The sequence below is a fragment of the Delphinapterus leucas genome, chromosome 11 (assembly GCF_059928025.1).
Source record: "Delphinapterus leucas isolate spDelLeu-1000000601 "Yukka" chromosome 11, BTC_Dleu_Yukka2, whole genome shotgun sequence".
Lineage (NCBI taxonomy): Eukaryota > Metazoa > Chordata > Mammalia > Artiodactyla > Monodontidae > Delphinapterus > Delphinapterus leucas.
The window spans coordinates 6,659,621-6,679,982 of record NC_143139.1 but is presented as its reverse complement, the minus strand read 5'-3'; the positions used below and the strand labels follow the sequence as shown (position 1 = coordinate 6,679,982).

Here is a 20,362-nt window from a genome sequence, read left to right as displayed (position 1 = left end):
AACCAGAGCTGTATTGGTCAGATCCTTCCGGCACCGCTCCTTACCCGAGTCAGGATGAGAAGAGAGCTGTGACTGGCAGATTTTCAGGGGCGGGCACTCTAGGCCTTATCCGGGTTTCGCTTCGGGACTGGCACCTGTCCTGGGCGTGGATTGGGCCGCAGCGTTGTCAGCGTGATCTGGGGGCGCGGCCAGCGCTAATAAAGACGAGCCGGGGGTGCAGGTGCAGTCAGTTCCACCGCAGCTAGAGCTCCGAGTGGCCGTCTAAAAGCGGAGCTCGGGGGTGCGGTCGGCTTCACCGCAGTGTTCCCCGGCCGGGTGTCTCGCCGCAGCCTCGGGAGGGGAGACGGACCTCTCCTCCTTCTGTCAGAGACATGTGAGTTGACCCTGGTGTGGGGGGCGCGACACCTTGCCAACTCTCACCCCAGCGCCGGACTCTGCGGGACCGAAAATGGCGCATTGCAGCAGCTGCGGCGACGCGGGGAACCACCGCCGCGCGCCGTCCGCAGGCCGAGCCACCCCCGGGGAGGGGAGGCAGCACCCCATTCCTGCACCAGCCGCAGCCGGCACCCCATGGGCGGGGCAGGGGCGCGGGGGTCCCACATTCATTGCCCCCTCTCCCCTCACCTGCGAGGCTCCTCAGTCGAGTCTCGGGCGAAGGTGGGGCGCGGAGACACCCGGGAGGGGGCTCCAGGCCCTTTCTTGTCGTTGATTGAAGCTGTGCTTGGGGCCTCTGGAAGGACAGTCATGGGTGCACCTGCCAGTTAGTAACTTGGGTTGCTCTGCAGTCTCTAGCTTTGTGTACGCCCCTCACCCCGACCGTGACGAGTAGCCCCCGCTCTTGGTAGTGAGCAAAGCTCCAGAAACTTATCTGCCAGTTCTCTGGCGCCAGGTGAGCAGCTCACAAAGACTCAAGGGGCAGTGGCGTGTGATTCCAAGCATCCATTCATCCCAAGGCCACCCGTATAGGAGGTGTTTTCCTGTCATTGAGTCTTAGCCAAGTACTTGGAAGAGAGATAGAGCTAAGGATCCCCCCCTCCCCTCCCTGCCACCTTCCCTCAGTACATTCAGTTTAGTCTCAAATCATCAATTTAGTCATCTGACCATGGTCACCCCATCCCAAGATCCTGAGGGAGAACTATAGCTAGACAAATGGAGAACTTCCCTTTCTTTCTTGGAGTCCTGGCTTGGTCCTAGATGTATTTGTGTTGCTTCTCTTGGTGACTAAAAGGGAAAAGATTTACTTACGTTACATAAGGGTTATAACTATCCCCGGATATGTTACTCCTGCGTGTTCCCAACTCCCAAGAAGTAATAAGTGAAATGGTCCCTCCAAATGCTTTATAACGATTTCCCTTTTTCTCTGTTTGATTTCTACAGTTTTAACTGTATATGACATTCTACGCGTTTTGGCCAAGCCCTAGGATTCCTTGTGTTTTCATTTTGGGGAGGGGGAGCCTCTTCAGCTGACTGGTTCCCAGTAGCATCCATGTGGGATGAAAGGAAGGAGATGGGGAAACCGTGGTGACTAGAAGGGCATCACGAGGTCTCTGACCTTAATCTTGTCATTGGTGCCACCAGCCTGGGCTGCTTCCAAGACTAAACGCTGGCTACTTCCTACTCCTTGAATTTTCTACTTTCACCAGAGAAGTAGATTGTGTAGCACAGTAGTAGCAGAGGAGTCTGGTGGCCGCCATAGTGTGTTGTATCTTTCCTTTGCCTCCTTTGTGCCTTAAAGGGCAACGGGAAAGCGGTTCTTTTAGCCAAGATGAGTCAGGTGTAATCTGCTAGTACAACCTCTCTGAAGGGTTATTCTCTTTTGAGACTGAAATTTACTTACTTAGAGAGGAGGAACTTCTGGGTATTAGTTCTATTGTGAGTAGTCAAGGCTTTTCCTTTTTGGTGACTTTGTGATGGTTTCATCCGTAGTGCATTTACTCTTGGACTGCTCCTATGAGGTAGGCTTTGTGAGATTCTGCTTCTGTTTGAGGAGTTCTTATTGTAATTTCTTTTCTCCATCAAATTGCAGAGATCTCTCTCCTACCTGTGACTTCTTCCTTGGCAGAGGAAATCTCATGCCTTAGGTTAGACTTCAGGGAATTCTTGAGGAGGTGAATTTAGCTTCCATGTGTTGGGACGTGGAGAGGAGTTTATTTTGAGGATCCCACACTGGATTATTCTCCCCTAAGGCTAAGGGAAAGGGAGTATGGTCTCTGTGCCTAGCAGTGTAAACCAAGATTTCTAGTTGGGACATCAGGAACTAGGAGAGTCTCCTGAGACTGGATGCCAAATCTAAAAAAGGAAGGGACAGGCTGTCTCTGGTGCATGTACACTGAGGACCATTTCCAGTATTTTTGCCCCCTGTCTATGCTCTTGGAACACTTTCACAATTGACACAATTGCTTTGGGCCCCAGTTCTATCTAAGTGAAACCCCAGTCTTCTCTGCCAAAAAACAAAGCAAGCAAACAGTCCTGACTCACTGCAACTACAGAGGCCTTTGGTGATTCTCCAAGTCGTCCTTACAGTGGCCACGATATACTAATCATTGCATGAAACAACCAATAACTGGCTCCCCTACAGCAGAGTCTGTCAGCTTGGCCTTTCTTTTTATATTCAGGCTTTGCAAAAAAAGAGTTGTTCAGTCTGTAAGCTTGTCCTGAGGGTTGAGGTTTTTTTTGTAGGCAATTCTCCTGGATTGGAGTTTTCCAGTTTGACTTCATGTGGAAAAGGCTTCTGGGAGGCAGAGAAATGCCATTTAAGCCAAGACTGGCCCATTTGTCCCTGTGGCCATTGTGCCAGAGGATGTGTTTGAGTTTGGGTCAGAGGATAGCCCAAACGAGAGCTCTTGATGCCACCCTGGATGTCGCTGAGCCCCATCTGTTACAGGATCTTTCATCTTTTGCTTTGGACCTCTGTGCTGCATCTCCCCACTTGGTATTGCCAAGGAGCTGGAATCCCTTCTACTTGCATATAGCCGTATCACCCTTGCTTTGGTGATAGGGGTGAGAACGTATGTGATTCCTTTCTTGTCTTGGTCACTCTGTGCACTTCTCTCCGCAGGTCTGCGGCAGCTCAGCCACCCACCGAAGGGGCAGAAGGGGCTGCCCCAGGTGGGGGTCCCCCTGGCCCTCCTCCTAATTTGACCAGTAACAGACGACTACAGCAGACCCAGGCACAAGTGGAGGAGGTACGTGGATAGCTTTTTCTCTAAGGGTTTCCAAGTCACGGAAGTTGGGAAACTTCTCTTTATCTAGAGGGGCAGCTAAAGGCTCCGGGAGACAGGGCACCCCTTAGAGTTAGGCAGGGCAGACTTGCTGTTCTCTCCCCGGCTCTGGGGGAGCTTAGCCGCTTTGCTCCTGCGCCCTGCTCAGGTGGTGGACATCATGCGTGTAAATGTGGACAAGGTCCTGGAGAGGGACCAGAAGCTGTCAGAGCTGGATGACAGAGCCGACGCTTTGCAGGCGGGCGCATCACAATTTGAGAGCAGCGCTGCCAAGCTAAAGAGGAAGTATTGGTGGAAAAACTGCAAGGTGAATGTTCTTGTCCTTACTCCCTTATTTTCCTGGGTCTCAACACATAGGAGGCGGGAAAACCCTCAGGTTCCACAATCCTTCCCTCTCACGATCTGTGCCCTGCAGGACTCTTGGGAGGCAACCTGGGAAGCCTCCTTCTTGAGCTGCATTACCCGAATTGGCCACCAGGGTACGCTAAAGTGCTCAGAACCACTAACTGAGGGCCAGGGGAGACCCTGAGGAGTTTGGAGGGGTTAGTCAAGCTGCCTTTTCTCAAAGGACCCCGGGAAAAATTCTTACCTGACCCTTCCTGAGATACACCAACATCGACACAATGGCTGGGGTAGCTATATATTTAAATACCTGCAGCTTTTGGGAATGAGCTGAACACTTTTTGATGAAAAACGAACCAGTTGACTAAAGATCCGAAGTCTGCACCTGCTCTGGTGTTCCTTTAAAAGCCTCCAGGCAACAGGAACTAGGAGAAAAGGAGCAAGCTGCAGACCCTCTCATGTTTCTGAGAAGCTCCAGCTGTGGTGCAGGGGTTACTGTCTGATGGGGAACACGAGGGGTTGGGAGGCCTTCGGCTGTCCTGGGGGGCGTGTGGCTTCTTCCGCCGTCTGAGTCCCTGGTCCTGGCTCCTGCCTCCTTCCCCAAATCCAAGGGCTTGTTTTTTGTCAATGTCTCCTCAGATGATGATCATGCTGGGAGCCATCTGTGCCATCATCGTGGTAGTTATTGTAAGTAAGTATCGCTGAGGTTGCTGGTTGGGGTGAAGAGGTGGGAAGGTCCCGGCGTCGCCTGCCTGCCTGCCTGGGGAGTGGGGCTGCTCTGACTGAGGTATGGAGATCGTGGCCAGGGAAGCACCATCTGGTGCGGGAGGGCGGGAGGGCAGAGGTGAGGGACTTCCTCGATGGACAAGCCTTCACTCTGCAGGACTGTGGGGGAAGGTGGTGGCTCCTGTTCTGAGGAAGTGGGCTGTGCTTCTTCTCACTGGCTTGGGTCAGAGGGAGACCGTGGGGATGGGACACCTACAACTACACCTGAATGTCCAGTAACCTGATGTAATTTGCCCTCTTGTTTTCTCCTCTTTCTCTTTTCCATCTGGGACTTCCTGACTCCTGTGTCCAGTCTACTTTTTTGCTTGAGAATGTGCCACCCCTTCCCTGTTCTCCATTGCCATCCAAACTCATGCCTGTCCTGCTGTTTCTCCCCAGAACTTCCCCGTCTGCCTTCCCCCATCCCAGCCCTGCTTCTCCATCGCCCACTCCTCCCCTTGTGTTGCTTTCATTTGCACTCTGTCCTGCGACACTGGAAATGCTGCTTGTGGTGCAGTCTTGAATTAACTACCCGAAGAACAACAGCTGGCACCTCCTTCCTACCCTCTCATGTTCTCTCAGGTTCCCCCAAAGACAAAAGGAGTTGGAGGCCAAGGGATGGGGAAAGGGGCGTAGCTGAGGTGACATGCTCAAGAAGGGGCCAAGACTGGGACGAGGAGAAGAGTGTTGTGCCCATGGTGTTGCCAGAAAAGGCCAGGCTGCTGGCCGGAGGAGGCTGGGAGCAGCTGGGAGGATGCCCCCTCACCTCTCCTGTGCCAGGCCTGCAAAGGAGCCTGGGCCAGGCCCAAAGTCCAGCTTGGTCCTGGTGCAGGACTCTTTTAGAAAGTCAAACCTGTTTTTCACAGTTATTTCCCATCTGTTAGTCCAAGATCTTCTATGTCTTCAGGGATCTTACAACCTTTTACTTTGTCCTCCAGAGACCTGGAGAACACGTATTAATAGCGAAAATATCAGGACTCTCGTTCCCATCCTAGAAACAGTCCCACAAGCTCATACCTGGAAGGGGCTCTTGTCCACGTTTTCTACAGCATTCTGTATTGCTCGTGAAGGCATCAAATAATTTCATTTAGCCAAAGTTTGAGCCTCTCAATTTTAGTTACTGGCATAGATAATGAGAGAATGCCCATCAGTTATAGAGAAACAGCGAGTCAAGGGTCTAATCTGAAAATACCAAGCTTGGAGGAAGCCACTTCTCACCCTCTTGTTACAAGCGTCCTGTACCTCCCTTGCTGTTGATGGAGGAGGATGAGATGTCGGAGGGTAGGAGCCCTGGACCCTCTGGGAGCCCTTCCCCCGACGCCACCCCCGTGTACTTGCCAAAGGCAGGGCTGAGGAGAGAGGCCCTTCCTGAGGCCCGGCTGCTCCTGAGTGTTGGGAGTCTGGTGCCCCCGCCAGCCTTGGGGCGGAGGTGGAGCCGTCAGCAGACGGGCCTGCTTGTTGACTGCTGTGCCACCACGGCGCCTTCTCATCTGGAGCGGCCTCTCTGTTCTTCCAGCAGTATGTTCCCCTTCCAAAGCACCCCTGAATTCCCTTTGCCTTCCTCCTCTTTGCATGGTTTGTGGCACAGACAGTGGGACCTGGGGATGGAGCTGCTCAGCCTGTCTTGGGGGCCAGTGCTGGGCTTCAGGAAAGGGCACTCAGTGGGACAGACCCCGGTGAGAGGGGAGGAGGGCCGGCTGGGAACAGAACGGGGACCACCCCACGTCCCTTCGTTCCTTCCATCCACCAGTCCACCAGCAGGAGGAGGCTGGGCCAGGCTCGCTTTCCACGCAGCAGCATTTCGTTCCGCAAAACCATCCTTCCTCTCCCTTCGCCCTGTTCCCACATTCCCTTCGTCCTGCCCCAGGGCGGGATGGAAGAGCTGGACGAAGGCAGTCTGTGTACCCTCCTAACGGCCAGAGGCCCCTCGAAGGCCTCCACCCTCCTCTGGGCTCCCCTTGCCTAATGCAGGGGGTCACCGCTGGAGAAGAACCACCACTGTCCTCGATGTGTCCCAAGCCTGGAGCAAATCCGCCCTCTTGGCCCGCCCCATCACAGGAATCACTTCTGCGTTTCTGTGCCATCTGTCCCAGGTGTAGTTGGCTTTGTTCTTCTGGGGACGTTAGCCCTTCTACTCTCTTTCTCACCCTGCCCTGTACCCCCCTCTTCTGTGTCTTTGCCGCCCCCCTTCCCTCTCACCACCCATGTGCATGAGCAAATATGCAACTAAGCCTGGGGCTTGGCAGTCACGCGAGGCCGAGTCTCCTCGGCCCCTCTTGGGTTTGCCGTGGGACGATGTGGCGTCCCCACTGTGTGTCTGTCATCACCTCTCTGTCTTTTTTTCTAACCCCACTCTCCTACTTGTACAGAAATAACAGCTGTACTTCCACCAAAGGCATGTGGCGTATTTACCAATTTCCTGTATTCTGAACAAAGGCAAAACAAAAATACCTACCACTAAACCGACTTGGCTGTTGTTTGGGTTGGGGTGACTGCAGCGGGGCGGAGGCGTCTTGTTTCTCTCTAGTTCCTTTCTGATGGTGCCCTGCGCCGGAAGGGTGGCTTTCGGGTGCTGTCGGTCTTCTCGAGAGTCCACAGCTGGGTGCTGGCAGAGGAAGTGATCTCTGCTCTCAGCCTCCGTGCCCGAAGCAGCCCAGCTCTTCAGGTGTGGGTGACAGGAAGCCACGGCAGGAAGCTGAGCGGGCATCTCACGGACAGACACCCGCAGATCTTCTTAGACATCTGCCGCCTCCTCCCTCCAGGTCCTGGGCCAGGCCCTGAGGAGGCCCCCAGGGGACACGCTCTGCTCCCCACCGTCCCCATGCATAGCCATCTTCTGCCAAGTCCCACTGTGCTGACCAGGCCCGTTTGAAAATGGCTGAAAGGAGAGCTCTGTCCCCTGCGGCCGAGGCAGGGGTGTGTGCAGGTGTCCTGAAATGCCCAGCAGTTGTCCACAGGTACAGGAGCTTAACGGCAGCTCAAGGTTACCCTGAGCGACTGAGGGGGGGCCCCAGGGCCGCCTCTGAGGGTCTTCGTTTCACACCTCAAGCACTTTGCCAGCCAAGCGGCGGGGCGGGGCGGGCCCCAGTGTGGGGAGAGACAGGAAAGTGGAAAAGCTTTGCTTCCGAGGACATGAGGGCTTTTACTGGGACAGAGTTCAACGATTGTTCGTGGCCCTCCAACCCCCATCCTGTTCCACTGTCCCTCATCCGCTCCTTTCTTAATTTTTTTCTGCTGTATGTTCCTACCACCGCGCCTCAAACCTGGCTCATGTTTTAACCTCCACCCAGACCTCCTGCCTTCCTGCCACCCTCTCACCTCTTCACGCTTTCTCCCTTGGGTGTATCAGCCCAGGGCATGCAGTGAAGGAAGGCAGAGGCCTGCAGAAATCCAGCGCCAGTCAGTGATCTGTGCCTTCTTCGTATCTTTCTCGGGGCCTCTTTGAGCTCTGGGACTCAGCTTAGAGTCCTTCTGGGAGAATGTGACTCTCTCTTATATCTAAGGCAGCAGAGTGGCTACCCGGAGTGCCTCGGGGTCCTGGCAGGCCTTGGTGAGGTAGCTAGGAGAAAACGGGAGGGAAGGAAGTTGGTGTCAGTTGGGGTAAGCCCAGGAGCTGGGGGCTGGGGGGGCCGGCTGGAGCTCTGGATGCTTGCGTTTCATCCCTGGTCTGGGTGTGGCGGCACTTAGAGCAGCTGGTCTCCAAGTGAGTTTGGTCAGGGCCAGAGCCAAGGGTGCGCAGGCTCACTCTTACCTTGGCGTCTCTGCAGTCCCAGGAACAGCAGTGCCAGGAGGAAGAGGCTGCTGGCAAAAAGGACTCCAAAGGCCGTCCTCTGCTCTGTAGGGGACAGAGGTGTGGACGGGGATCAGTGGCGGGAACCATACTGAGCCCTCATGTGCAGCGTCTGCCCCGGCAGGAAGGACAGGGCGCGCGCGCCTGCGTTCAACCGTCCCTGGTTGAGGAGCTCCCATCAGGTGTTTTCCCGCTCTCACCCAGGGACCAGCACACGGTGGCGCTGGGGCCTGCTCGGTGGACGTCCGTGTGTCACTCCACACGGAATCCTCTACCTCTTCCCACCTCAGGACAACCTTTTTTCAAACGGCTTGGGAGATTTAGTTTAGATTAGCTGGTGATAGTTAAACTGGAATTGTGTAAACAACTGGGAATGATGTAAGCTGAGGCAAAACCCCAGTTTCGGGGAAGCTTACAGTCTCATGAGCCACCAAGTAAGGCATTTCGAGGTGCCGACTCTTTATGGTATAGGACCTTTCGAAGACATTCTGTGGCCTCGGGATGAAGTTCCAGCTTGAAGGCCTGTTGTTATCTGTCCATCAGTAGCAGGAGGGGGGTTGAGGCTGTAGGGGAATCGCCTGCCTATTTTCCACATTTTCTGTTTTACCATTTCCTAGGCAGGTGACCTTGGGCAAATTACCGAACCTCTGCAAGTATCAGTTACCTCTAAGATGGGGGAGTGAGGACCTGTGGAGGCCCACATTTGAGGGCTCAGTGCCCTGCTGGCTTGACGCAGACGCTCAGTGAACACCATCACCTCTCAAGCTTCACGGCCACAGCCCCCTTTCCCCACGCACCCTTGCCTCTAGCCGTGTAGGCCCCCCAGTTCTTTCTAGCCTGTTTTATAATGAGGCCTTCACACATGACGTCCCTTCGGTCCTGGTGTTCCCTGCCCCTGACCCAGCTCAGCCGGCTTGCAGGCCTCCCCCGGGTCATCTTCCCTGACTGCCTAGTCTGTCCCTCCCACTGGGCTAAGCTCCTCGAGGGCAGGATGAGGAATTGTTCAGCCTTGGTCTCCAGCTCTCAGTAGTGCCTGGTACCCCAGAACTCGGGGGGTAATAAAGCCTTGGAGGACGGGGTGGGACCTCTGGAGGCTGTCACCTTGGGAAAGAAGCAGCCGACACTGTGGGAAGCAGAACAAGGCCAGAGGGCAGGAGCCGTGAGCCCAGGTGTGGTGGTGGGGAAAGGAGGGCACTCCCATACCTGGTGGGGCAACCCAGGTGTTGGCCCCCAGGGGCTCCTCCAGGGAGACGTGGGTGACTTGGCAGGTGTAAGTGGCACCCACAGAGCCAGGCTCTGCCGTCAGGGAGGAGGAGATGCTGTAGGTGCCTGCCATGCTCTGCCGGAGGCTGGAGAAGGAGGCGCCAGAGACTGGGGCCGGGGCTCCACCCAGCTCCTCCCGGATCCACGTCACCGTCACATCCAGAGGGTAATAGCCAGTGACACTGCAGAGGAGGGTGGGCGGCAGAGCTTCGCTCGCCAAGCTCAGTAGTACTTTGGGGGCAGCTGGAAGAGAGGAGGAGAAGTAAAATCCCACAGGCATCACCGGGGCAGCAGAGGAGCCTAGAGCCTTCTCCTGCTGCACATAAGAGCAGGTTGTGGAGGCGGAAGTTCCCTCCTCAGTGAGGCGCCAGGCGGCGGGGGGACAGTGGTGGTGAGGGGTCCACCTGGATGCACGACATAAGGGGGTACGATTCCCACAGGTAACTGAAAAACAACAGCAAAACCAATTAAAGGCTGGCTTGCTTCTTAGCATCACTACAAGCCAGTGATGTTAGAGGCTATCCTGTTGAAACAGGCCTCCCGGTCGGGCCGCTCCCACGCCTCTCCTCGCTTTGCTACTGCTCCTCCTTTGGATGTGGTCCAAAAGGATGGGGGTGACTGGAGACAGCCGGTCAGTGCGGGGCAGCAGGATCCCGGGCTGGGAAACTTCTCAATGGAATTATCTAGAGCCCGACGGGAAACTCCATCTGATGCCATCTGCACTTCTAGGATGCAGACGGCATTCAGGCTGTGGGAATGCAGTCTGCCTCTCAGGAAAGCGCCCTTGTGTTTGATCCCATTCTGGAAGACACTCTCAATAGGTACATCCCTTTCCCTCTTCCCGGCATAACTGAGTCCTGGCCTCACCTTGGACGTCGAGCTGGATGATCTGTTGAGCTCGGTACAGGGAGGTTGTGATCTCGCAGATGTAGGTCCCCTCATCCTTCAGAGTGAGGCTGGGTAGGGTGAGGGAGGCGTCCCCAGCCGTGAGCAGCTGCTGAGGCTCCAGGGTGGCGCCCTCCCGCTTGGCCTGCCCCTGCCCCGTGGTCCAGCGGTACACCAGGTGGCCACTGCCCTTATGCTGCAGCCGCCACTCCACGCTGGTGATGCCCAAGCCTGGTGCCATGGAGAAGCCACAGTGCAGGGAGGCTGAGGACCCCAGCAGGAGATTCAGGGACGGGGTCTGTGTTGTCACCTGGAACTCCACTGTGGGAGAAAGAGGGTGATTGTGGGCCGCTCCCTCCTTGAGGCCACCTGATCTCTGAGCTGTGGCAGGCTCAGGGTGTGTTGAGAGGCAGCATGCATGCGTGGTACTCTTAACCATTTTGGAGTCACTTACCCCTTGCACAATCTGATGAAAGTTACAGACCAGGCAAATACATATGCAAAATTATGGCTTACTGGGACTTCTCTGGTGGTCCAGTGGTAAAGAATCCACCTTCCAATGCAGGGGACGCAGGTTCGATCCCTGGTCGGGGAACTAAGATCCCACATACTGTAGGGCAACTAAGCCCGCGTGCCACAACTATAGAGCTCGCGTGCCTCAATGAGAGAGTCTGAGTGCTGCAAACTACAGGGCCCACGCGCCCTGGAGCCCACGCGCCACAACTAGAGACAGAAAACCTGCATGCCGCAACTTGAGAGAAGCCCACGCACCACAACGAAGATCCCGCATGCCTCAACGAAGACCCCGCATCCTGCAACTAAGACCCAATGCAGCCAAAAAAATAAAAGAAAAACTTTTATATAAATTTATAAAAAATTTTGGGTTACTGTTGACCCTCAGGTTAAGAACTCCTGGAGTGGCTTCCCTGGTGGCTCAGTGGTTAAGAATCCGCCTGCCAATGCAGGGAACATGGGTTCGAGCCCTGGTCTGGGAAGATCCCTCATGACGTGAAGCAACTAAGCCCGTGCACCACAACTACTGAGCCTGCACGCCTAGAGCCCGTGCTCTGCAACAAAAGAAGCCACCGCAATGAGAAGCCCCCGCTTGCCGCAACTAAAAGAAAGCCTGCGCGTAGCAATGAAGACCCAACGCAGCCAAAAATAAATTAAAAAAAAAAAAGAGCTACTGGAGTTGCAGTCAGCTTTCAGAAGCCCGGCTCTTCCACTTAACTCCCTCTGTGGCCTGGCCAAGCCGCTCAGTGTTGCCGACCTCATCTGCTTAGAGCTGAGGAGACTAAAGGAGACAGAGCTTAAATAAGCACACAGTGGGGGTGTGTGAGCCAAACGTGCCGAACCCCAGTCCAATGAGGAAACAATCGGACAGGTCCCAATGCTGGGACACCTACAAGGCAGTGGCCCGGCCTCAAAATAGTTCAGGCTCTGAAGACTGTTCTGGAGTAAAGGAGGCTGAAGGGACGGGACAACTAAATACAATGCGCAATCCTTGTCTGAATCCTGGACTTCAAAAACCAAACCAAACCCCCCAAGGCTATAAAGAACACTACGAGGGCAATTGGAGAAGTTTGAATTTGGACTTCATATTGGATAGTAGTATTGTATCAATTTTAAAATGCCTTAAGTATGACAATCAGGGGCGGACCCAGCCATGGTGGCGGAGGTGAGGATGGTCCGCCCTGGCAGGCAGGCAGGAGTGTTTGATCACTGACATGGTTCATAACTGCCAGTGTAGGCTGATGGTGAGGATACGTTCGTCCATTATCTGCACACTGCACCCCCCTTACTGCCTGCACCCCGGGTAGACCACTCCCCACCTTGGGTTGCTGCCGAGGCGATGGTTTTATGATTATGGAGAACATTCATGTCTTTGGTTATAAACTAACACATGCTATCCATGGAAGCATTTGGGATGAAGTGTAGAGATGTCTGCAGTTTACTTTCAATTAGTTAAGCGGAGGGGAAATGGAGAGAAGATGAGGGAGGGGGAAAGGATGTGCAACATGTTAACAACTGGTGAATCCAGGTGCACGGTATACAGGTGTTTATTCTTTCACCTTTTTTTGTAGGTTTGAAATATCCCAAAATAAATGGGGGCAATGCCTAGCTATGCTAGGACTACGGTTGACACTGGACAGACATGAGGACCCCTTTTTTGATGTAGCAGGATAAATTTAGGTTGGACCACAGAATAATCTGAGTGTTCTGAAGCTTTCTAAGGATAGAAGGGTAGGCCCCTAATCTTCTCTGGATGTGGTTGTCTTTCTTGGAGGCAAAATATTGGATTCCATGAACTTTGGAGAAACCTATCATCATGTCCTCAATTTTCTGTGCCCTCTGAGATGTGCAGGGTTGGAGAGAGCAAGGACCAGGTTCTACTGATAGGAGATAATGAACAAATTCTGCGGGCCTGTGCTCTCCTCTCTCATCTTGACCAGGCTAGCTGTTCCCTGGGAAAAGCTGGCACTCTGCTCACTGAGACAGCTGTGGACAGCATATGCAAGTAGAGCGTCACATGTCTTATGTCCTCAAGTCACCTGGCCAGGTGAAAATTATCCCCATTTGGGGTCTTTAGGAAGAAAGGACTGAGGCCTAGGGGACACCCTGAGATGACCAATGTGCACGGAGGTGGACTTGTCCCCTTCCTTCTCCTACTATTCCCCCATTTCTGACCCCTTTAAAAAAATTAAAACTTTCTTTCTGCTACTTTTCATTTTCTCACCTTCAGTCCGCACAGTCCCTTGGGGGCTCAGGGGCAGTTTCAGCATGGGATGCAAGACAGCCCCATTCTCAGCATCCCCAAGGGTCTTCATCACCATGGAGATACTAGGTCCCTCTCCAGACACTACCACGTTAGTGATGAACCAGGCTGCCGTCTCCACCGTGGCCTTTGGCCTGGCCTGGAGAAAATAGCGGGAGATCTCACAGGTCACCTCTTTGCCGCTGCAGTCAGCATGGAGCAAGGCCTCGGCCTGGGGAATCTGTATCAGGTTCACTGGGGGAGAAGAGGGCAGCACAGAGATGGAGCTGGATAGAGAACACCTGGGCTGATGGGATGCAGGTGTGGGTGGGTGTCCTTGGGAACTGGGCTCAGGAACTGGAAGGAGCCCAGAAGGACTGGGACACAGGGTGGAGGGCTCTTACCTGAGGCCTCGAAGGTAATGAGTGGGTCGTCCTCGGCCAGTGTGCCCCCTTGGAAATCCGTGAGGCCTTCCAGGGAGCCGTCGTCCGGCACTGGCACCTGCTTCAGCACCAACAAGGCCTTCACCATGTTCTCACTGATGGCGAAACCTCCACGGTGCCCACCTTCCCCCATCAGGAAGCAGTCCAAGATCACGTCCACTGCCCGCCACTGCCTTTCTACTGCAGGGAACAGGCTGGGATGAGCACCCTCTTGCCCAGAAAGTTACTTGTATACTTGTCGAGTCATCAAGGGGTAATCTTCCCCGTTCCTAGCTGCCTCTGCGAAGCTCTGATCCTGTTTTACCCAGCTCTGATCCTGTTTTACCCAGAACCAGCTTTCTGCGAAGCACCTGCTTCTCCAGGTACATACTTCTTGGTTTGAATTATTTAAAGTCCTGATTTCCCTTGCTCAGGGGGATTTAAGAAGCTTATTTCCACCTATCAATGGAAAGCTATCTCTTCAAAGGAATTCTCATCAAAAGCATATAAGTGAACAAAACTGCATTGGGAGAGGAGACGGGCTTGGATGCTAGGGCGTTGGCAGCCGTCTCAACTTCCCAGTCAGCCCCCAGGGTCTGCTCGCTCCGTGCTTTTTACAGGTGGCCTTCCCCTCCCCCACCTCTGGGGAGCACCTACCCCCCTCCGTGATCTCCTAGCTAGGGGCCCCCCTTCCTCTCCTGAAGGTTTCCGCTCCCAGGCCAGCTCCCTCTCCTGTAGGACAGGGGGCCCACCACATCCACCGAGGCGGCCCCTCATTCCTTCGTTTGGCCCTATCCCCAGAGTTCTCAGTCTCTCTCCCCGGCACAACTGGTTCCTTCCGTTACCAGCCGCCCACTTCCGCCTGTTGGGCTTAGAAGGCGATTGGAACCCATTCCCGGCCCCTTTCCCCTTCTGCGACCTCGGGGAGGGTGGCTACCTGATGCTTCTTTAGCCCGACACGCCCCACCAGCCAGCCCCCGACTCACCGGCGTCTGCTGCCCCGGAGAGAGCCAAGCAGACCAGCAAGCACCACCCCTCGGAGCCCATGGGGGCTGCTCTCAGGCCCTCCTCCCGGGCCGCCCCTCCTCGTGCCCCGCGCCGGCCAGGTCCGGGCTGGAGAAGGGGCTCCAAACACGCCTGCCTGGCCGACCGCCTGGCCCTGTCAGTCCTCTCCGCCTACTTGGCTTTCGCTTTCACTTTGAGGAAGTGTCACCGAGGCTGCCTTGGCCTCTGGCTGAAGCCATTGGTGCTGGAGCCAGAGTCTGCTCACTGTTCTTTCCTTCCACCTTCTCCTCCGCAAAAAAAAATCCCCCGGTGATTTCAGGACCTGACTTCACCGCGTGCGCCCTTTTGCTCCCGACCAGCCCCAAGAAAGCCCAGATAAGGGACGGGAGGCAGGGTGGAGGAAGGGAGGGACTGACAACAGACTCAGCTGCCCGGTAGCCGTGACCTTTCCCCACTTTCTGTAGGCGCCTTACCTGCCCGCCCCCGCCCCAACCCCCGCCCCACCCCGCGTGGGCCCCAGCGCGCCTGCGCGGGAGAAAGCTCCGCCCTCAGATCGCGGGTCTGCGAGGAGGGTGGGTGGGGTCTGCGTGGGGAGACTGAAATCTCAGAGCCGGAAAGCTGCAGGCGCCTCTTTATTTCGCCGAGTTTCTAGGTCAGCGGTACACCACGTGGGCCTACCGTAGGCGGAAGTATGTCTTCCACCTGGAGCCCTAGCCCTCTTGCAGCACAGGGGTGCAGCTGACACACTCGGGCTCCCGCTTCCCGCCCCCCACCTCGTTCCCCTGGGTCCTCGCCACTGCCAGTCTCGAATAGGCACACAGGACAGTTTCCCAAGTCGGCACACACGAAAGGGTCCCGATGAGAGGGTAGTGCTGAAATTGGAGGTGCCGGCTCTCGATCCCCCTGGATGGCGGGTGGGTTGAGATGGAGGCTAGGACTTGACTGCAGTGACGGCCCCCCTCCGCCGAGCGCTGGCTCAGGGGTAGGAAGCGGGCTCTGGTTTTCGGTAATCCTCCTGAATGGGGATGGCACTGCCCTCTTCCTCCCTGGGGCAGCTGTAAGGACAAGGCTCTGCAGGCGCCACTGGACCTTCTCTCGTGTCTGAAGAGGGAGAATCAGAGGAGTGTTGATCGGCGGTGGAGGATGGGTGAAGGGAGAAGAGGTGAGCAAAGGCGGGCTGTCAGGAGGGCCCCAGCTTAGAGGAGGGGAAGAGAGGCCACAGGGTGCTAAAGATGGAGCTGGAGAGATTCAGTGAGGTTCCAGATAGGGAGGCAAAGCCGAGATGGTGGGGTGGGGTGCAGAAACCTGAATTTTGTCTCTTACTTAATCTATATTTTCTTTGTTGATGGAGAAACAGGGCTCCAACTATGGTGAAAGCAAGAAACATTCCAGAGAGGAGCACAAAGATGCGGATGCAATCCATGCTGCACAGGGACCTTTGGGCTGTGATGGGATGGGCAGGGGTCACAAGGGGGTTTGGGGGAGGGCCTAGCCCTTGCCTCCCCTCAGCCCAGCCCTTTGTCACCCCTGCCTCTCCCCTTTCCCCACCTTCCTCCCCTGCCCCCACCATTGGACCACGTCCTTTCCTAATCCCTGGACTCTGCTTCTCCCTCTTCTTACCCCTGTTCCTAGGAGCTTTCTGGCTGGCTTCCCTCCTGGACCCTCCTGTGTGCATTCTCTCTCTTGGGGTGGGGAGTGGGGAGAAAACTCACGTGACCAGTGGGTAGAGAGAGTTGGGGCAGGCAGCCACCTGGAATCAGCCAGAGTCCGCATATGCTGGCCTGTCCTGGCCTCTGGTATCTCTGGAAAAACAGAGACAAGATGGGCAGCCGCAGGGGGCCCCAGAGGGCACGAGGCTAGGCTGAAGGCCTAAGCGAGCCTGCGGGTACGAGCCTGCGGGTACGAAGGCCGAGACAGGCGGACGAGGCAATGTATGTGGGGCTGGGCATGGGAGAGGCGGTGCTGGTTGGGGTGTGACCCTTACCCCCAATGACCAGACAGAGGGTTGCCTAGAACTTACCTTCAGCATAAGGTGAGTGGGAGGGTTGTGGGTGTGGGCCTGGGGCCTGGGCTGGACCAACACACTCTGTACACTCCTTGTCCCTGCACTGCCAGCCCTCGGGGCAGGCACACTCCGAGTTGGCGGTGAGGGAGCAGTTTCGAATGAGAAGACCTGGCGACAGAGGAGAGGGAGGGAACACACAGGGTCCACTGGCTTAATCCCCTCCCTCACCTCCCAGGCCTGCCCCTCCCCCACTGTCATCCAGTGCCTTTGCCATTTGTGTTATTGTTATTCAAGAAAAACTCGGACCTTTTAGAAAATTCACGGTTCAGAAGTAGAAACAGCTTACATGATTTTTCCTCTCACTCACTGATGCTTTTAGAACTTCTTATTGAAGTATACTTATAGAGAGGTATACATGTCACAAGTGTAAAGCTTGAGAACTGGGACGAATTGGACTCACAGGTGTAACCAGCACCAGATTAAGAAACAAGATGACCAGTCGTGTTCCTTTTTAGTCACTAACACCGTCCCCACCAAGAATAGCTACTGACATCCTAACACCACAAGTTGGTTTTGCCAGTTTTTGAACTATATGCATGAATCATGCGCGTGTGCTCATTCGTGCCTGGTTGCTTTTACTCAGCTCTTTGTGAGATTAATCCAGTGTTGAGTGTGATTGCAAATCGTTCATTCTCACTGCCATCTAGTGTTCCCCTGTGTGAATACAACACCATTTATTCATCCGTTCTACTGTTGGTGTGCGTTTGGGTAGTTTCCAGTTTTTAGCAATTGGAAATGGTGCTGCTGTGGTCCCCAATAGGTTTTTAACTTTACTGATATCCTTTGCTTCTAAAATATAATTTGTATTCAAGTGTAGAGGTCAGGTGCTGGGTGGCTGCCAATCGGTGATACTGGGGGAGGTAGGTAGGAAGGGCGCCGCATGGGTTTGGGTTCATGGGTGTTTGGGGGTGAGAAGAGAAGTGTGACTCTGGGGGAGGTGGCACCCGGATGTGGGCCAGGCCTGAGCGCGAGCCTGATGGGGCAGGGTGCACTCATGAGAACCCAGGGAGAGGAGCCCTGACAGGTGGGAGACGGGTGCAGAGAGGGGCGTCTGAGGATACCAAAGACTACCATCAACCCTCCCAATTTCTTTAGTGTGCGCCTTTTGTCAGGAAAGGGTGTAAATTCCTTCTCATCTTTATGCCCCTTTGGCATCTCCTTTCTGAATTCTGACTCATGGTTGCTACTAGAACTTGGTTTCCTTGTGGCTCACCAGGAATTGTGAGCCAGCCTGGATAAGGATCTGCACAGGAAGAGCAGTGATGGAGGAGGGAACGGTGGTGGTGGAGATGGAAATAGGTAGGGAAGGTGAAGAAGATCAGGGAGGGTATCTGCCCAAAGGGATGGGAAGGGTTAAAGAAGGGGCTGGGATTGGTTAAAAAATGAGTGAAGGACCATTGTTTTCAATGGAGTCTCCAGAAACCTGGGAGTTCTCTTTGCCATGTATAACCTGTGCACAGAATTCCATGCTGATTTCAGGCACTTGTCCATCTTACAGATGGGAATACTGAGGTCCAAGAGGACCAAGCCCATTCAGCCTCTTTCCAGTGCCCTGGAGTCCTGCAGCCAGGTGCTGCCTGAGTGCTTCAGGGATCTGTGGGCTGAATCTCACAGAGGAGGATGGTGGGTTGGGCTGGTCTGGAGCAGAGTGGAGGGAGCTCCGACTGGCTCAATATTAGGAAAAGGCCTTCTACTGGGGCCTGCAGAGTGAGTTGGGGAGGCTTTGACTAAAAAAAAAAATCCCCATCTTGCCCAGGTTGTTGCCAAGAAGAGAGAAGCATCCATGAACAATCATATCTGTAAGTTAAGTAGACTGAGGAATACCTCTTGTGTATTTCATATGTTGCCGTTTGACTGATTTGCAGCAACAAACCCTTGTATTTATTTTCAAGAATACAGTATTAAAAGGCCTAGTCAGACTCAATGCATTTACAGGCGAGTAATGTGGTTCAGCTAAATCGTCCTCAAAAGTGTCCTGCTGGAGAATATTTGTTCAAAGGGGCCACTTTAGATCTGCTGATCTATGTACACTTGTACATACATAGTTTCTAAAATTCTAGCTAAAACAGAGAAATGATGAAAGTATTCATAACACAGCTGCTGCTATTTCATTTCTTAGTTTTAAAAAAGATGAAATTACAAAATACATAAAGACACAAGCCACATACACATTCATTCTCCTGAATTGGCTTTTGGACAAAAAGAGGGTGTTATCCACTGACTGGTATTGTTATGTCCTTAGAAAGGTGTATTCCAAGTTCCAGACCAATATGCACTCTGAGAATACAGCCCGTTCATCAGTGGGGAGAGGCTTGTCTAAGATCTCGGCTCCTACAGCAACTTCCTACTTTGTATTGTCTTGATCCTAGCCATAGACCCCTTCTCAGCAGACCCTCAAATTCTGCTTGCCCCTTCCCTGAATCACTTCACAGCTCTCCCTACCACATCAACACACACCGCCCAGGGCGCCCCGTTTCCCACCACGGACTCCACTTGCCATAGCCTTGAAGCAACTGAAGCTCCTACTTGCCCCCTCTTTGCTTCTCCATACCCACTTTGCTCCCCCAAATGCTCGCGCATCTCACCAGAGTTACAGTGCCGGCAGCTCTCACAGTGGGGCCGGGTATGGTGGTCTGGTGAGAAGGAGACCCCCGGTGTACACGGATCGCATTGAGTAGCCTTTTCATGCTGGTCACATTCCTTCACCAGGAACGTTCCTGTGAGCAGAGGTCCAGGGTCAAAGCCCAAGGAAGGCCGCTCCCTCACCCTCTTCAAGGTGCTGCCTCTTGGCCTCTGCAGGATTCTGCTCCTTGCTTGAGCTCAGACTCCCTCTCTGCGTCCCTCCACCCCAAGCCTGGTCCTCTCTCTCCATACTCAGCTAGACCCTGGCAAGGCCCCCTCTTACCTGGCTCGCACATCTGGCAGCACCGTTCTCCCTGAGCCAGGTAATGCTTTTCCGGACACCTCTTGGAGGCTGGGGTCGCTGAGAGCACTGCCAGGGGCCCCAGAACCCACAGCCAGCAGGGAGGTGGCCGGGCCATGGCTACTGCCCGGGGAGCTCTTCCTGCCCTGGCTGCCGACTTCGGGCCTTGGGGGAGCTGGCACCTCCCCAGCCAGGCGCTGGTGCCTCTTCTTTGCACCTCCCGGGCCTGTTTTCTTGGAGTTGTCCCCGAGTCGGGTGGCAGGCTGACCTTTGATGCAGTTGAAGTTCTACTGTAGCTGTTTCTCGCTCAGGCAGCTACCGCCACCCCTCCCCCTTTCCCATGCGCTGGGTGCTGGGAGAGCATTAAAGGGCAAACTGTCAGAAGACCTGCTCTCTTCAAAGACGCCCCTAACACGCCAGCCGCTCCATGGCCTCTGTCTCTCTTCCGCTCGTGAAGAATTTAACTCTGCCTGCAGCTTTTATAAAACGTTGGATGCACATGGACACGCACGCTCCTATTCAAGCACCTGAACACGAAGATGCCCACGTTGCCCCCTGTTCACAGCTGCGTGTCCCCACGCCTCTTCCCACACCACTTCTTACACAAAGATCAGCGGTTTAGGGAAGGAAGGGAAACCAGAACTGAGTGCGGGTCCGCACACTCTTATCTGAAACTCTTGGGGATCGGATACATTCAGAATTTTTCAGATTTGGGGAAGAAACCAGCATCACACGACACCCTCACGGGGCTGGAGCAGCGCTCACCACGAAGCACAGCGTTTCTGCAGCAAAACTGTTGACTCTTTCAGTGGGGTGGATAACAACTATAGCCAGCCTCGCATCAACTGACGTCTGGTTTCATGGCCAAAAGAGTTTGCTATGGGATTGATTGTTCAGAATTGCAAACAAGGGACTTAAACCTGTGT

The 20,362-nt window shown here is 54.5% G+C and overlaps 3 protein-coding genes and 1 pseudogene across 6 annotated transcripts; 2 read left to right on the top strand and 2 right to left on the bottom strand.

Annotated features, from left to right (window-relative positions):
• Positions 1–206: 206 nt before the first annotated feature.
• VAMP1 (vesicle associated membrane protein 1) lies at positions 207–6,790 on the top strand. Its single transcript, XM_022577376.3, has 5 exons — positions 207–373; positions 3,059–3,185; positions 3,370–3,528; positions 4,203–4,254; positions 4,642–6,790. Coding segments are annotated over exons 1-5 (357 nt in total). The 5' UTR covers positions 207–371; the 3' UTR covers positions 4,659–6,790.
• On the top strand, positions 5,600–6,790 carry LOC149747939 (uncharacterized; annotated as a pseudogene).
• TAPBPL (TAP binding protein like) lies at positions 6,554–14,922 on the bottom strand. Of its 4 annotated transcripts, none has more exons than XM_022577374.3 (7): positions 14,430–14,918; positions 13,426–13,644; positions 13,004–13,276; positions 10,249–10,587; positions 9,322–9,825; positions 8,080–8,163; positions 6,554–7,887 (listed from the first exon to the last, which is right to left on the bottom strand). In XM_022577374.3, exons 1-7 carry the CDS (start codon positions 14,488–14,490, stop codon positions 7,844–7,846), a joined length of 1,524 nt encoding a protein of 507 aa, XP_022433082.2. In that variant the 5' UTR covers positions 14,491–14,918; the 3' UTR covers positions 6,554–7,843. The 4 variants fall into 4 exon arrangements, with proteins under 4 accessions (XP_022433082.2, XP_089776318.1, XP_022433083.2 ...); XM_089920192.1 differs by having other exon boundaries at positions 13,426–13,641; XM_022577375.3 differs by having other exon boundaries at positions 9,322–9,624; positions 14,430–14,917.
• Positions 14,923–15,067: 145 nt separating this feature from the next.
• CD27 (CD27 molecule) lies at positions 15,068–19,785 on the bottom strand. The gene is made up of 6 exons (XM_022577372.3): positions 19,419–19,785; positions 19,099–19,230; positions 16,469–16,621; positions 16,161–16,250; positions 15,772–15,891; positions 15,068–15,549 (listed from the first exon to the last, which is right to left on the bottom strand). The coding sequence occupies exons 1-6, from the start codon at positions 19,552–19,554 to the stop codon at positions 15,425–15,427; spliced, it is 756 nt and encodes a 251-aa protein (XP_022433080.1). The 5' UTR covers positions 19,555–19,785; the 3' UTR covers positions 15,068–15,424.
• Between the last annotated feature and the right edge of the window lie 577 nt (positions 19,786–20,362).

Bases quoted from the DNA above. Each gene is read 5' to 3' on its own strand.
- VAMP1 (XM_022577376.3), top strand. The intron at 3,186-3,369 runs GTACGTGGATAG...CGCCCTGCTCAG, and splicing joins CCCAGGCACAAGTGGAGGAG to GTGGTGGACATCATGCGTGT. The intron at 3,529-4,202 runs GTGAATGTTCTT...ATGTCTCCTCAG, and splicing joins ATTGGTGGAAAAACTGCAAG to ATGATGATCATGCTGGGAGC.
- TAPBPL (XM_022577374.3), bottom strand. From the start codon at position 14,490: ATGGGCTCCGAGGGGTGGTGCTTGCTGGTCTGCTTGGCTCTCTCCGGG. The intron at 10,588-13,003 runs GTGAGAAAATGA...TTTCTCCCACAG, and splicing joins AGGGACTGTGCGGACTGAAG to TGGAGTTCCAGGTGACAACA. The intron at 9,826-10,248 runs GTGAGGCCAGGA...GTTGTTTTTCAG, and splicing joins CATCCAGCTCGACGTCCAAG to TTACCTGTGGGAATCGTACC.
- CD27 (XM_022577372.3), bottom strand. From the start codon at position 19,554: ATGGCCCGGCCACCTCCCTGCTGGCTGTGGGTTCTGGGGCCCCTGGCA. The intron at 16,622-19,098 runs GTGAGATGCGCG...CTCTGTCGCCAG, and splicing joins CTGCCGGCACTGTAACTCTG to GTCTTCTCATTCGAAACTGC. The intron at 16,251-16,468 runs GTAAGTTCTAGG...CTGTTTTTCCAG, and splicing joins CCACTCACCTTATGCTGAAG to AGATACCAGAGGCCAGGACA.